General features: G+C 43.2%; 1 protein-coding gene across 1 annotated transcript in view; it reads right to left on the bottom strand.

The window, feature by feature from the left end:
• Window positions 1-15099, bottom strand: part of LOC142749412 (phytanoyl-CoA dioxygenase, peroxisomal-like) — a 48789-nt gene that overhangs the window by 18932 nt on the left and 14758 nt on the right. The window contains exon 2 of the mRNA XM_075857401.1: window positions 5316-5371. Coding sequence (XP_075713516.1) covers window positions 5316-5371 — 56 coding nt within the window. The remainder of the gene's footprint in view (window positions 1-5315; window positions 5372-15099) is intronic.

The raw sequence follows: 15099 nt of genomic DNA, 5'->3' as shown, positions 1-15099 counted from the left end.
CTGCATCGGCGTAAAAATAAAACAATTATGTCTCTTAAAACATGGCGACACAAAAACAAATAATTTTTTAAAAAAAAGTGTTTTTACTGTGTAAAAGTAGTAAAACATACAAAATCGACAAATTTGGTATCGCCACAATCGTAATGACTGAATAAAGATATTATGTTATTTATACCACACAATAAACGGTGTAAATCTAAGATGCCAAAAAAGAGTGGCAAAATTTATGTTTTTTTTTCCATTACCCCCCATAAAAGTTAATCAATAAATTATATGTACCCCAAAATAGCGCCATTAAAAAATACAACTTGTCCCACAAAAAACAAGACCTTATACAGCAATGTCGATGCAAAAATAAAAAAGTTATAGCTCTTGGATTGCGATGGAAAAACGCAAAAAATATCTCGGTCATTAAGATTTAAAGTGGGCTGGTCATTAAGGGGTTAAAGTCCAAGTTATGGATGTGTATATTGCTCATGTACTGTAATTACTCATCGCTGCTTCCCCCTAGATTGTAGCTCTGTATATACAATCAATGACGTAGGCTTCACCCAAGTAACCTGTCACCTACATACTTTATGTACTTAAAATAGGTAGCGCTGGCTTTTCAGCTACATAGCCCTAGTTATTCAACTTCCACAATATTTCAACCGATTTTACTCAAGTTTAAGTCTTTTCTCAAAGTCTGCAATCACACACAAAATTTTTGTGGCAGTTTTTAAAGCAGTTCTTTGAGCCAAACACAAGAATGGATTCTCGCATGTCTGAATCCAGCCTTAAACTGGCCTCATCGACTCCATAGAAAAAAAATCTCCAAAAACGGCCGCAACAAACGCGAGTGGCTTAAAAAAACTTCTGAAAATCAAGGAGCTGTTTTCCGTGAACATACCCTCAGCCTCCACTCCACGAAGAAAGACCATTCGGACAGAATCTCCACAAAAGGTCTATACAATAGGTCATAGTCCCTTCATAATATAAGGATAGGCACCAGGCGAACCATAAAAAAATGACTGTGAAGTTTATAAAATGATATAAGGTTCGGCTTTATGCATGGCGAGCTTTCCCGTGGCATATGCTGGTTATAACAGGTATCCGTCAACTTTTCTGTGTATTCTGCAATAGTGCAGTTCTCTCCATCCACGAGATAGGTTACTGTTCTCACATAACTAATTAATCTTTACAACATCGATGGATACCTTTTTGTTTCACAATATCGTGCTCCGAGAACACAGATCACACGTGTCATTAGGGGGCACTAGAAAATCCTTCAATATAACCATCATTCCATTGCAGAGTTTCAACAGACACCATTAGTCTCATATCGCAGGGGCAGAATTCCTTGCTCAGAACTTATTAGGGCAGATACTCAGATAAGTGTCGAAAGTTGTACCAATCCAGCAGCATTCTTGGGACATCCACATAAAGGCACATATCCATGCATGAGTTGTGCACATTACAATAGGGTCATCAGAAGGACACATACTTTACATCCACATTCAGGCAAACGTATTGAGATTAACCCCTTAATGACCAGCCTATTTTAAACCTTAATGACCAAGCTATATTTGCGTTTTTCCATCGTCGCATTCCAAGAGCTATAACCTTTTTTTTATTTTTGCGTCTACATAGTTGTATAAAGTCTTGCTTGTTTGCGGGACAAGCTGTGTTTTTTAATAGCACCGTTTTGGGGTACATATACATTTATTGATTAACTTTTATTAACTTTTTTGGGGGGGGGGGGGTAATGGGGAAAAAAAAAAAACATAACTTTCACCACTCTTTTTGGAGTCTTAGATTTACGCCGTTTACCGTGTGGTATAAATAACAACTTTATTCAGTGGGTCATTACGATTGTGGCAATACCAAATTTGTATCTTTTTTGTATGTTTTACTACTTTTACACAGTAAAAACACTTTTTTTTTTTAATTATTTGTTTTTGTGTCGCCATATTTGAAGAGCCATAATTGTTTTATTTTTACGCCAATGCAGCTGTATGAGGGCTTGTTTTTTGCGGGACGACTTCTAGTTTTTATTGGTACCATGTTATGGAGTACATGTGACTTTTTGATCACTTCTTATCAAATTTTTTTGAAGGCAGGATGAACAGAAAAAAGCAATTCTGGCATTGTTTTTTATTTTATTTTTTATAGCGTTCAGCATGCGGGTTAACTAACGTAATCGCATTATTACGGACGCGGCGATGCTAAATATGTGTAATGTTTTTTTTTGTTTTTTCATTTAAAAGTATTTTATAAGGGAAAAAGTGGGGTTTTCATTTGGGATTTTTATTTATTAATTATTAACTTTATTAAACTTTTTGATAACTATATTTTTAGTCCCACTAGGGGACTTCACCATGCGATCTCCTGATTGCTTTTAGAATACACTGCAATACTTCTGACAGGCACCTGCTAGGTCATGCCTTAGGCATGGCTTAGCAGGCGTCCACAACAGGCAGACCCGGGGGCCTTTGTTAGGCCCCCTGGCTGCCATAGAAGCCATTGGCATCTTGCGATTGTAGGGTGCCGATGGGGTAAGAGAAAGGGAGCTCCGTCCATCCAAAACCACTTGGATGCGGTGCGCGCTACAGAGCGCCGCATCTAAGGGGTTAAACGGGTGAGATCGATGTTGAAATCGATCCCACCCATTAGAGCAGATGTTCGGCTGTCTTCAGAGCGCCCAACACCCACTCTAGCCGACACAGGACACCCGTGCCGTGCTTATGTCAGAGCGCCGTGAAAAGGCGGTGCTCTGGCATAAGTACCCTTAACGGCCGCTGTGAAAAGGCGTATTGGCGGTTGTTATGGGGTTAAAGGTTGCATAACTGCAATTCATCCTATGTGGTGTATTTACTTAAATATAACTAAACTTTAAAAAAAATAAAAAATAATTTGACATGCAGAAAGTTTTGATTGGTGGGGGCCAGAGTACTGAGACCCCCCCCCCCCCCACTGATTGCTAAAACAAAGCTGCAGAAGCGGTCAGGTGATCGCTGTGCCGCTTTATTTCGGATTAGCTTTCCTTGAAAAGCTGAGCAAGCGGTGTACAGACTCATACTTTCTATTGAGACCGTACACTACTCCAAGCGCTTCTGTCGCTTTGTTTTAGCGATTGGTGGAGGTCTCAATGCTCGGACCCCCACCGATCAAATCTTCTGGCATGTCACGATGACATGTCAAAAGGTTTTAAATAAGTTTAGTTACCCTCTAAGTGCAGACTGTTATGGGGGTGGGAGACATCACAACGAATTAAGGATCGTACATCCCAAAAAGAAAAAAAAAATCAATCATAGCTTCCAGTGTCCAAACATTTTAGAAAACGTTGTCAGTCTCCAAGTCAGGTCAGGGTTCGCATTATAGAACACATCCCTACTCTGAAAAGAGGGGCCGATCGTAAAGAATATAAACAGGGACTGTCTACGTGGCCCGCACAATGATTTTAGTTGCTTACATTATATGTCAATTTTTTCAGTGTTTCTCTAGTGTTTCCGTTTTTAAAAGGCGCCGTGACAGATGAGAAATGATTCACTTACTGTGGATGAGTTGATTTGAAGAGCAATGTGTATGGGTGCAACCAGTTTACCTTATTTCCTTACTAATCATGTTAAATGGTGAAAACGGTGAGAAAATGTTTAGGGCCTGTTCACATCAGCGTTGGGCTTCCGCTTGGCTTTCCGTTTATCTGTTCCGTCAGAGGAACAGACAAACGGAGATACAAATGGAAGGATAGTTTCCGTTGGCGGTTACCAATGGTATATTTTTTTTGGTTTCAGTTTGAATCAGTATGGCTCTGTTCCGTTTTTTTTTTTACGTAAAGGATAATGGAACGGAGCCAAACTGAAACAAGATAAATACCATTGATGTCAATGGCAAAAGTAAACGGAAACTATGCTTTCCTTTTGTCTGTTTCTCTGATGGAACAGATAAATGGAAAGCCAAACGGATGCCCAACCCTGATGTGAACAGGTCCTAGAGCAGGGGTCTCAAGCACGCATGCGGCCCCTGAGGCTGTCATCTGTGGCCCGCGGGACACAGCCGCTAGTATCGGCTCTGCTCCGGGACTCTCTGAAATTCCCTGACATCGCTGTCCATATATGGACAGCGAAGTCTAGGGCTTCCCCAGAGCTGGACAGTGATGTCAGGAGCACAGCTTGACTCCAGCTCTAGGGTTGCCCCTGACATCTCTGGACATATAGATATATGGACAGTGTTGTCAGGGTCTTCCCCAGAGCGGAATCCCGGGCAGAGCGCTAGTATCGGCTCTGCTCCAGGACTCTGTGGAATCCCCTGACATCGCTGTCCACATATGGACAGCGATGTCTAGGGCTTCCCCAGAGCTGGACAGTGATGTCCGGAGAACAGCTGGAGTCCCAGTAGGAGCGCTACTAGCACTCTGCCCGGGACTCCAGCTCTGAGGTTGCCCTTGACATCTCTATCCATATATATGAACAGTGATGTCAGGAGCAGAGCTGGAATTCTAGGCAGAGTGCTAAAAGCGGCTCTGCTCCGGGACTCCAGCTCTGGGCAAGCCCCTGACATCACTGTCCATAAATGGACACGGATGTCAGTTGCTTCCCCTAGAGTTCCGGAGCAGAGCCTATACTAGTAGTCTGCTCTGGGACGCCGGCTCTGGGGTTGCCCCTAACCTCACATTCCAGTCAAGGAGGATCCCCTGACGTCACGGTGTATGGACAGTGACATCAGTGGCTCCTCCAGCAAAGGAATTCCTAGCTAAAGCCTCGGCAACGCTCTGGCTGGGGATTACACTCCTAGAGGGAGCCCCAATGGAGCTGTCTAACGGGGGGGGGGGGCAGAGGACTCTGTGGCAGCATCTACAGAGGACTCTGTGGCAGCATCTACAGAGGACTCTGTGGCAGCATCTACAGAGGACTCTGTGGCAGCATCTAAAAAAGGGCTGCCGAATCTTGACATTTGTGTGTCTGCCAAACACTGCCAACTGAGCCGCCGGACTGCATTTAGCGACACTTAAGCTGGAAAACTGGATTGTTGAAATAAGCACGTGGAGAAATCTCGCAAATTTCCGTTAAGCTTAAACCTAGCGGTATTATTATAGTAGTGTAGTATTATAGTAATTAGTATTATTATAGTAGTTCAAATAACTAATTGATTAACAATAATTTTGTATGGTATTAAATTTGAAAGTAATGCGGCCCGTCAACTTCACATTTTTTCTATATGTGGCCCACTTACCCGGCCAAGTTTGAGACCCCCGGACTAGAGAATAGCTCTATCAGAAAAGTGAGTGAATCGAATATCTATAAATAAAACGCTGCAAACAGTCAAAATCAACTTACTGAAAGTTTGGTGAATAGCTGGCTGCTGAAACCTGTCCGGATACTGGAACTGCGGTCTGAAACGCTATGTAAGGTGAATACAATCTTATCTGTTCACTTAAAAAAAAAAATAATCACACACACACACACGCGCACGCACGCACGCACGATTCCATTATGACGAAATTAACAGGACTTGACAGGTGCAGGATTAGCAGGTGGTAAAATAAAAGTACTGGCTTTACACGCTTCAATATTGGAGGCGATTCGACTAGATCTTCTGATCGTGGGGGAAGCACATGACTCATTACACGCGTCCAATTATTCAATATTGCGCTGAAGAGGCGTGGAGAAAAAAATAAATTCAAAATGGTGCACGCTACTGGATGTTTTTGCATAGCAACAGACATTAATTGCCAGCCCATTGTGTGATTGCATTTACACACAGCGATCTGCTTATCTTACAGTTTACATTTTTAGCACACCTGAATCTGCAAGTCTTTACCCATTAAAGGGGATGTCCGGTAATGCCAGTAATACGGCACGTGGCCGCGGATGACAATAAGTGGCTGCAATGGACGCCTGCCAGTATGGCAAATCATTGCTAGCAGCTTGTAAACAGAGATAGGCACGAAGACTCCTTTAACCCCTTCAGGACCAAGCTCATTTTGGCCTTCAGGACCAGACCCATTTTTTCAAATCTGACATATTTCACTTTATGTGGTAATAACTCCGGAACGCTTTTACCTATCAAAGTGATTCTGAGATTGTTTTCTCGTGACACATTGGACTTTATGATAGTGGAAAAATGTGGTCGATAAATTCAATATTTACCAGTGAAAAACACCAAAATTTGGTGAAAAATTGCAAAAATTTGCATTTTTCTAAATGTAAATGTATCTGCTTGGAAGACAGGCACTTATACCACACAAAATTGTTGCTAATTAACATCCCCCATATGTCTACTTTAGATTGGCATCGTTTTTTGAACATCCTTTTATTTTTCTAGGACGTTACAAGGCTTAGAACTTTAGCAGCAATTTCTCACATTTTCAAGAAAATTTCAAAAGGCTATTTTTACAGGGGCCAGTTCAGTTGTGAAGCGGCTTTTAGGGCCTTATATATTAGAAACCGCCAAAAAGTCACCCCATTTTAAAATCTTCACCCCTCAAAGTATTCAAAACAGCATTTAGAAAGTTTCTTAACCCTTTAAACGTTTCACAGGAATTAAAGCAACGTAGAGGTGAAATTTTCAAATTTCATTTTTTTTTTGCAGAAATTCATTTTTATTCTATTTTTTTTGTAACACAGAAGTTTTTACCAGAGAAACGCAACTCAATATTTATTGCCCAGATTCTGCAGTTTTTAGAAATATCCCACATGTGGCCCTAGTGTGGTAATGGACTGAAGCACCGGCCTCAGAAGCAAAGGAGCACCCAGTGGATTTTGGGCCTCCTTTTTATTAGAAAATATTTTAGGCTCCATGTCAGGTTTCAAGGGCTCTTTCGGTGCCAAAACAGTGGAAATCCACCAAAAGTGACCCCATTTTGGAAACTACACCCCTTGAGGAAATTATCTAGGGGTATAGTGAGCATTTTGACCCCGCAGGTTTTTTGCAGAAATTATTGGAAGTAGGCCGTGAAAATAAAAATCGTCATTCTTTCAAAGATTATGTAGGTTTAGCTAATTTTTTCTAATTTCCACGAGGACTAAAGGAGAAAAAGCACCACAACATTTGTAAAGCAATTTCTCCCGAGTAAAACAATACCCCACATGTGGTTATAAACGGATGTTTGGACACACGGCGGAGCTTAGAAGGGAAAGAGCGCCATTTGGCTTTTGGAGCTCAAATTTAGCAGGAATGGTTTGCGCAGGTCATGTCGCATTTGCAAAGCCCCTGAGGTACCAAAACAGTGAAAACGCCAAAAAAGTGACTCCATTGAGAAAACTACACCCCTTGAGGAATCCATCTAGGGGTGTAGTGAGCATTTTGCCCCCACAGGTGTTTCATAGATTTTATTAGAATTGGGCAGTGAAAATAAAAAAAATCCTTTTTCTTCAATAAGATGTAGCTTTAGCTCCAAATTTTTAATTTTCTCAACAAATAAAGGAAAAAAAGAACCCCAACGCTTGTAAAGCAACTTCTCTGGAGTACGGCAATACCCCACACGTGGTCGTAAAATGCTGTTTGGGCACACGGCAGGGCTCAGAAGGGAAGGAGCGCCATTTGCTTTTGGTGTACAGATTTTGCTGCATTTGGTTTCTGGTCGCTATGTTGCATTTGCAAATTCCCTGTGGGACCAAAACAGTGGATCCCCCCCAGAAGTGACCCCATTTTGGAAACAACACCCTCAAGGTATTCACCTAGGGGTGTAGTGAGCATGTTAACCCCACAGGTGTTTTGCAGAAATTCGTGTGCACACGATGTGGGAGAATGAAAATGGGAATTTTTCCTTAGATACGCCAATATGTGGTGCCCGGCTTGTGCCACCATAACAAGACAGCTCTCAATTATTATGCAGTGTTTCCCTGTTTTAGAATCACCCTACATGTGGCCCTAATCTTTTGCCTGGACATTCGACAGGGCTCAGGAGTGAAAGAGTACCATGTAAAATTGAGGCCTAATTTGGCGACTTATAAAGTATTGGTTCACAATTGCAGAGGCTTTGATGTGAAATAATAAAAGAAACCCCTGAGAAGTGACCCCATTTTGGAAACTGCACCCCTCAAGGCATTTATTAAGAGGTGTAGTGAGCATTTTCACCCCACGTGTCTTTTCCATAAATGATTGCGCTGCGGAAGGTACAAATTAAATAGTTTCCCTAGATATGCCAATTCAGTGTCAAATATCATGCCCAGCTTGTGCCACTTTTTTTTTTATATACACCGTTCACCGTACGTTATAAACTACATGTTACCTTTATTCTGCGGGTCAGTACGATTCCGGCGATACCAAATTTATAGAACTTTTTTATAACTTTTTGCACAATAAAATTACTTTTGGAAAGAGAATGTATTTTTTCTGTCGCCAAGTTGTGAGAGCCATAACTTTTACATTTTTTCGTCGATGGAGCTGTGTGAGGGCTTGTTTTTTTTGCGAGACGAGGTATAGATTTTATCGGTACCATTTTTGGATACATGCGACTTTTTGATCACTTTTTATTTCAATTTTTGGAAGACAGTGACCAAAAAAACAGTAATTATGGCAGTGTTTTTGAGGGTTTTTTTTACGGCGTTCACTGCGCTGGATAAATAACATAATATTTTTATAGTTCAGGTCGTTACGATCGCTGCGATACCAAATATGTATGGCTTTATTATTTTTTTCAATAATAAATGACTTATAAGGGAAAAAGGGCGATTGTGTTTTGTGTTATTATTTGAAACTTTTATTGTATGTTTTCCAACTTTTATTTTTACTTTTTTTACACTTTTCTTTAGTCCCACTAGGGGACTTGAATGTCCAACTATTTGTTTGATGTTCTAATACATTGCACTACCTATGTAGTGCAATGTATTGGAACTGTCAGTTGTTCACTGACAGCAAGCCGATCAGGCTCCGCCTCTGGGCGGGGCCTAATCAGCTTAGGTAATGGCAGACAGGAGTCCATTGTTAGGGCTCCTGTTGCCATGGTAGCAGTCGCCAGCCTTGCCATCGCATGGCAAGGCTGCCGATTTTCTACAAACCTCTAGGATGCAGCGATCACAATGGATCGCTGCATCGAAGGGGTTAATGCCAGGAATCGGAGCTAGCTCCGGTTCCTGGCGATAGATCGGGGTGTCCGCTGTAACATACAGCGGACACCCACTGCTGATGACGCCGGCTCAGCTTCTGAGCCGGAAGCTGAGCCGGCGCCATCTTGCCGATGTTACCGGAAGCCTCCTGGGCCCCGCCGACGACGGGGCATAGGAGGATTCCGTTACAGGCTGATCGGGAGGTAAGCATTAGCCCTCCGATCGCCTTTGCAGCCACCGGCAACCCAGCGATCACGTTGCTGGGGTGCCGGTGGCTATAAACTCCTCACATGCTGCGATCTCTATTGAACGCAGCATGTGAGGGGTTAATCGGTCGGATCGGAGGCTAGCTCCGGTCCTGGCCGATACCTTAGGGTGCCAGATGTAACATACAGCTGTCACCCGGTGGTGATGTCGCTGGCTCAGCTCCTGAGCCAGCTTCATCTCCATGACGTATATTTACGTGAAAAGGCGGTAAGCCACCGATTTTAATGACGTTTATATACGTGATCCGGCGGGAAGGGGTTAAAGGGAATGTGTTGCCAGCAAAACATGTTTTTTTTTTTTTAGTTAAACAATTAGTGTGTAGGTGATTAAACATTGTTCTAATTTTTTTTATTTTTTTCACGAGTCAGGAAATATTATAAATTGGATTCAATTTATAATATCTCCCAGCACTGGTCACTAGATGGAGCAATTCCCAAAATTGCAGCATTGCATGTGGTAAAGCAACCACATTGCTTTATGCTGCAAAATTGGGAAAAAATCCCTCGCTCTAGTGAGCTCTCAGAATCCCCCCCTCCTTTATCCTGGCTAGTGCCGGGAGAAACGAGGGGTTTGAACGGTCTAACCTCCTACACTGTGTGTCGCCATTTTTTGAGCTAACACACAGTGTAGTAGGTTTACATACACTAGTAAAACACACTGAAACACGAACATACACTCACCTCACCTCACATCACTTACCTGCTCCAGTCGCCGCCTCTCCCTCCGGTCCGTCTGCTGCCGCTGCTCCATGTGCACAAGTTCGGAAGCCGCGACCGGAAGTAGTAATCTTACTGCCCGGCCGCGACTTCCGGTCCACAGGAAAATGGCGCCGGACTGGAGCTGCCGTATTCCATGTCTGTATGTGTCGTTAATCGACACAAACAGAAATGGAAAAAAAAATGGCAGCCCCCATAGGGAAGAAAAAGTGTAAAAATAGAAAAAAGTAACACACAAACACACAAATAAATATAAACGGTTTTAATAAAACCCTAACATAAAACTGATATTAAAAAAAAAAGTTTGGTGACACTGTTCCTTTAAGGCGATCACAATAGTCTATTGTCGAATCTTACACATTATCAACATGTGTAAAGCCAACCTACGAGCAGAAAACCCACCTACAGAAAGACACAGTGACCAGAGGTAAGAGTGAGCTACTACTGGGTGTTTATAAGGCGACACACGGTTTCTTATCAAGAATAAAAATCAGGTTCTTTCTCTACATGAACATTTCAAGCCGCAGCCTTTGCTGTGTAAAGTGCAAATGAACATTTAGCGACTGAAGTTCATTGTTTTTATCTTTAGTAACATAACACTGATAAAAAAGGAGGGTTACAAGAGGCCTGCTAAAGAGTAGTATACTAATAAGTTTACATAAAGACGCTATTGACATTATGCATGTGTATCTGATTCTATTTAATTGGTTTTAGGGTAATTCCAGCCTCGAGAGAGAACAGAAATGATCCCTAAAAACCAGTAAAGTGAAGGTAGTCTGCCATTTTAACCAAAGTGAGTGAAGTTCACAATGCCAATGGTTGAGTACAGTTATAGCTGGCTCAGGAATGATAAAAAGGTAAGCTGGCCATAGACAGATCTAATGTCTATGAGGACAGACAGACTCCTGAGGCTTCCTGTAAGGGAAGGGGGCTACAAAGATCCAACAGTCTGCTACTTATCCGGCGTGATCCCCTCAGTTCACACTGAGGTTTTTTTGACAGAGAAAGACTCCCTTAAAAATTCCTTCAGGAACTTTTTTTTTTTTCTTCATAATCTAAATTTTTATTAAGAATTTTAGCAAATACAAAAGCAAACAAGCCAAAGAAAACATCTCAATATACATACATGTCATTATTTGCATTGTCTGTAGTTCTCTTAGGTAAGACATTAGCATGTTTCAACATATTACACACACACACACACACACCTTATCTGCAAAATTCACATCTCAGGCTATAGGCATTGTCTCGCCATGATAAGGTCTCATCATAAAAGTGTATCCAAGGCTTTGTGTAAAGTGTGTGGTATCATTCTAAGTCCCACGAAAGGAGGAAGAAGAAGAGGGAAAGAGAGAAATAGGGAAAGATCAAGGAAAGAGATAGACGCCCAGAGCTAAACGTCCTGGGCCACCCAGAAACTCCCCGTGTCCCACCTGCCCAGTGGAGGCAATGAGAGGATTGACTGGGAAGGAAAGAAGGGGTTCCCTTCTCCCAGACAGAAGCCCCTGAATTAGCAGACTGCTCCTGACCGACCCCTCTATGGGGGGTTCCGCCTAGCCATTTAGCAAATTGTGGACCAGATTTGAAGGACGACCATGCACTCCACAGAGAAAGAACCGCACCAAAGCGATCACTGTCCTCTGCAACCAGAGATTCCATTCGACATAAAGAATCCATCTCCGCTACCCATTCGACAACTGAAGGCGGCACAGTAGACTTCCAAGGTCTAGGAATAACTGTTCGTGCCGCAGTCAGGAAATGCCGTAGTAGCCCCTTCCTAATACTCGGCAAAGGGCCCGGAATTAGGGATAGCAAAGCCATCTGAGGAGTGGGCACCAGCTGTGTACCTTCCACTGCTGTATAGATTTCAAAAATCGCTTTCCAGAAGGTCTGCAATACTTGACATGACCACCAGATGTGCAACATTGTTCCGGTCTCAGTCCCGCACCGCCAACACAAACCTGACACCTCAGGGTACATTCTGCTAAGAATCTGTGGGCAACGGTACCATCTAGTCAGTATTTTGACGTTTTTTTCCTGTGCATGACATGCCACCGGCATTTTGTGAGACAGAAAAAATAGTCGATCCCAATCAGCCAGTGACAGGGTTACTCCCAGTTCTCGCTCCCATGCGCTGACGTATGCAGGAGGCTGATCATCACAGGCCTCTAGAAGTAAGGTATACAGGTTAGATATCACCCGGGCCGGAGGCTCGGTTTGAAGCAACAACGACTCAAATGCAGTGCTAGTGACGATATGCATCCCGCCCGGTAGGGCCGAACGTAAGAAGGTGGACAATTGGGCATGTTCCATCCAAGAAAGCGTCCTCCCCGGACAAGTCCCGCGCAACTCGGACAAAGGAGGAAGCCTCCCCCCATCCGACATTACCTGACATAATCTCGTGTTTTCAGAAGAGGACCAAATCATAAACTGTTTCGTATGGACAGCTGGTAAAAATTCTGGGTTATCAAACAGCGGGCTAAGGAGCCCGGGTCTATGTAAAAGGCCCTTTCTAATCATCAGTCTGTCCCATAAAGTGAGGCAGTGCTGGGTTAGCAATGGCAGGGTCGCAAGCGCCGGCCTATAATCAGGAAGAATCCATGGCAACGATCTAAGTGAGAGCGCGACTATGGACTGCTCAATCTCTACCCACTGTTTCTTGGATCCATTATGAAACCAGTCCACCACCCTTGCGAGTACTGCGGCCTGATAAGTGATCAAGTCCGGGAGTCCAGCTCCCCCCTTCAGTTTTGGACGGAACAATGACTTCCGATTAAGGCGTGGCCTCAAAGTGCCCCACACAAAGTTCCGAAAGGCTTTCTCCAATGCCTTAAAAAATGTTCCGGGGATTAATACTGGGAGAGCCTGAAACAGATATAAAAACCGAGGGAGGATGTCCATTTTGATAGCGTTTATGCGGCCAAACCATGAGAGCTGCGCTCGATCATATGAATGTAGATTTTTAAGAGTGGTTTGCAGTAACGGCTGATAATTGAGAGTGTAAAGATCTACTAGGTCCCTAGGAATCTGGACTCCCAAATATTTGATTGACCTCGCCTGCCATTTAAAATTAAAGGGAATGTGTTGCCAGCAAAACATGTTTTGTTTTTTTTAATTAAACATTTTGTGTGTAGGTTATTAAACATTGTTCAAATTTTTTTTATTTTTTTTCACGAGTCAGGAAATATTATAAATTAGATTCTAATTTATAATATTTCCCATCGCTGGTCACTAGATGGAGCTATTCCCAAAATTGCAGCATTGCAAAATTGGGAAAAAAGCACTCGCTCTAGTGAGCTCTGAGAATCCCCCCCTCCTTTATCCTGGCTAGTGCCGGGATAAACGAGGGGTTTGAACGGTCTAACCTCCTACACTGTGTGTCGCAATTTTTTGAGCTAACACACAGTGTAGTAGGTTTACATACAGTAGTAAACACACACAAACACGAACATACATAGAAATCTCTTACCTGCTCCTGCCGCCACGGCTCCCTCCGGCCCGTCCGCTCCGTCTGCTGCCGCTGGTCCAAGTGCACAAGTCCGGAAGCCGCGACCGGAAGTAGTAATCTTACTGTCCGGCCGCGATTTCCGGTCCACAGGAAAATGGCGCCGGACGGCGCGCATTTCAAATTGGACTGTGTGGGAGCAGCGCATGCGCAGTTCCCACACAGACGGCGTACACAGAAGTGGATGGGACGGGACCTGTTCGCAGTCCCTATGGGACTGTGGCTGCCGTATTCCATGTCTGTATGTGTCGTTAATCGACACATACAGAAATGGAAAAAAAAATGGCAGCCCCCATAGGGAAAAAAAAGTGTAAAAATAAGAAAAAGTAAAACACAAACACACAAATAAATATAAACGTTTTTAATAAAGCACTAACATCTTTAACATATTAAAAAAAAAATTGTGATGACACGGTTCCTTTAAAGGATGACTTTAAGAGCTCCAGTGTCTCAGAAGATAAGGAAATGTTGAGTGCTTCAGTTTTCGTATAATTTACTTTAAAGTTGCTGACCTGGCCAAATACTTTGAATTCTCTAATGAGTACTGGTAAGGAGATCACAGGGTTTGTCACGAAGAGCAGGAGATCATCGGCATATAGAGCTAATTTATGACAATCTCCACCTATTCCTATCCCTGTTATATCTGGGGAATTACGGATAGCCACAGCTAAGTGCTCCATCGTGATGACATAAAGTAATGGTGACAGGGGGCATCCCTGTCTAGTGCCGTCGGCAATCAAGAATGTTGTGGAAAGTACCCCGTTTGCCCTAACTCGTGCAGTAGGTGTCTGGTATAGGGACAGTATATTATCTAGCATAATGGGGCCAAGCCCAACCTGGGTTAGTGCCGATTTCAGGAACCCCCAATGTATCCGATCGAAGGCTTTTTCCGCGTCAACAGATATTAAACATGTGGGTAGAGACTTTTTCAGGACATAGGATATTAAGAGAGTGGTTTTATTGGTATTATCCCTCGCCTCTCTGTGCCGAACAAATCCCGCCTGATCTCCGTGGATACAACGTGGTAGGAGTGGGGCTAGTCTATTTGCAATGGCCTTAGAATAATGTTTTACATCCACATTTATCAGGGAGATTGGACGGTAATTAGAACAAGCCGAGGGATCTTTCCCTGGTTAGGGGATCACAGTAATGGTGGCCGCTAACGTTTGCGGAGTGAATGGCATGGAGGTTGTAACTGCATTATATACCTTAGTCATATAGGGAAGAAGTTAAATAACAAAGGTCTTGTAAAAGGACGCCGGGAATCCATCCGGACCCGGACTTTTACCCGACGGAGCTGACTTTATGATTGCCTGTATTTCCGATTCCGAGAAGGCCTCCCCTAGTGAGGCCGTCTCGGTCTCCTCTAAAGTCGGCAACGCCGTCTGTGCAACATAGGAATCAATCCTCCTTTGGGTGTACTTGGAGACATGTCTGCCAAAGGCCCCTTGAGGTTGTATAGGGCCTGATAGTAGTCCTTAAATGTATTAACAATGTCTTCTGGCTTATGTTTGACCTCGCCCTGTGTCGTTTTTATCGCCGGTATAAAGGATTGAGGAGCCCGTGGGTGTAATGATCTAGC

The sequence above is a fragment of the Rhinoderma darwinii genome, chromosome 3 (assembly GCF_050947455.1).
Source record: "Rhinoderma darwinii isolate aRhiDar2 chromosome 3, aRhiDar2.hap1, whole genome shotgun sequence".
NCBI lineage: Eukaryota > Metazoa > Chordata > Amphibia > Anura > Rhinodermatidae > Rhinoderma > Rhinoderma darwinii.
This window is presented reverse-complemented; position numbering and strand designations above follow the sequence as displayed.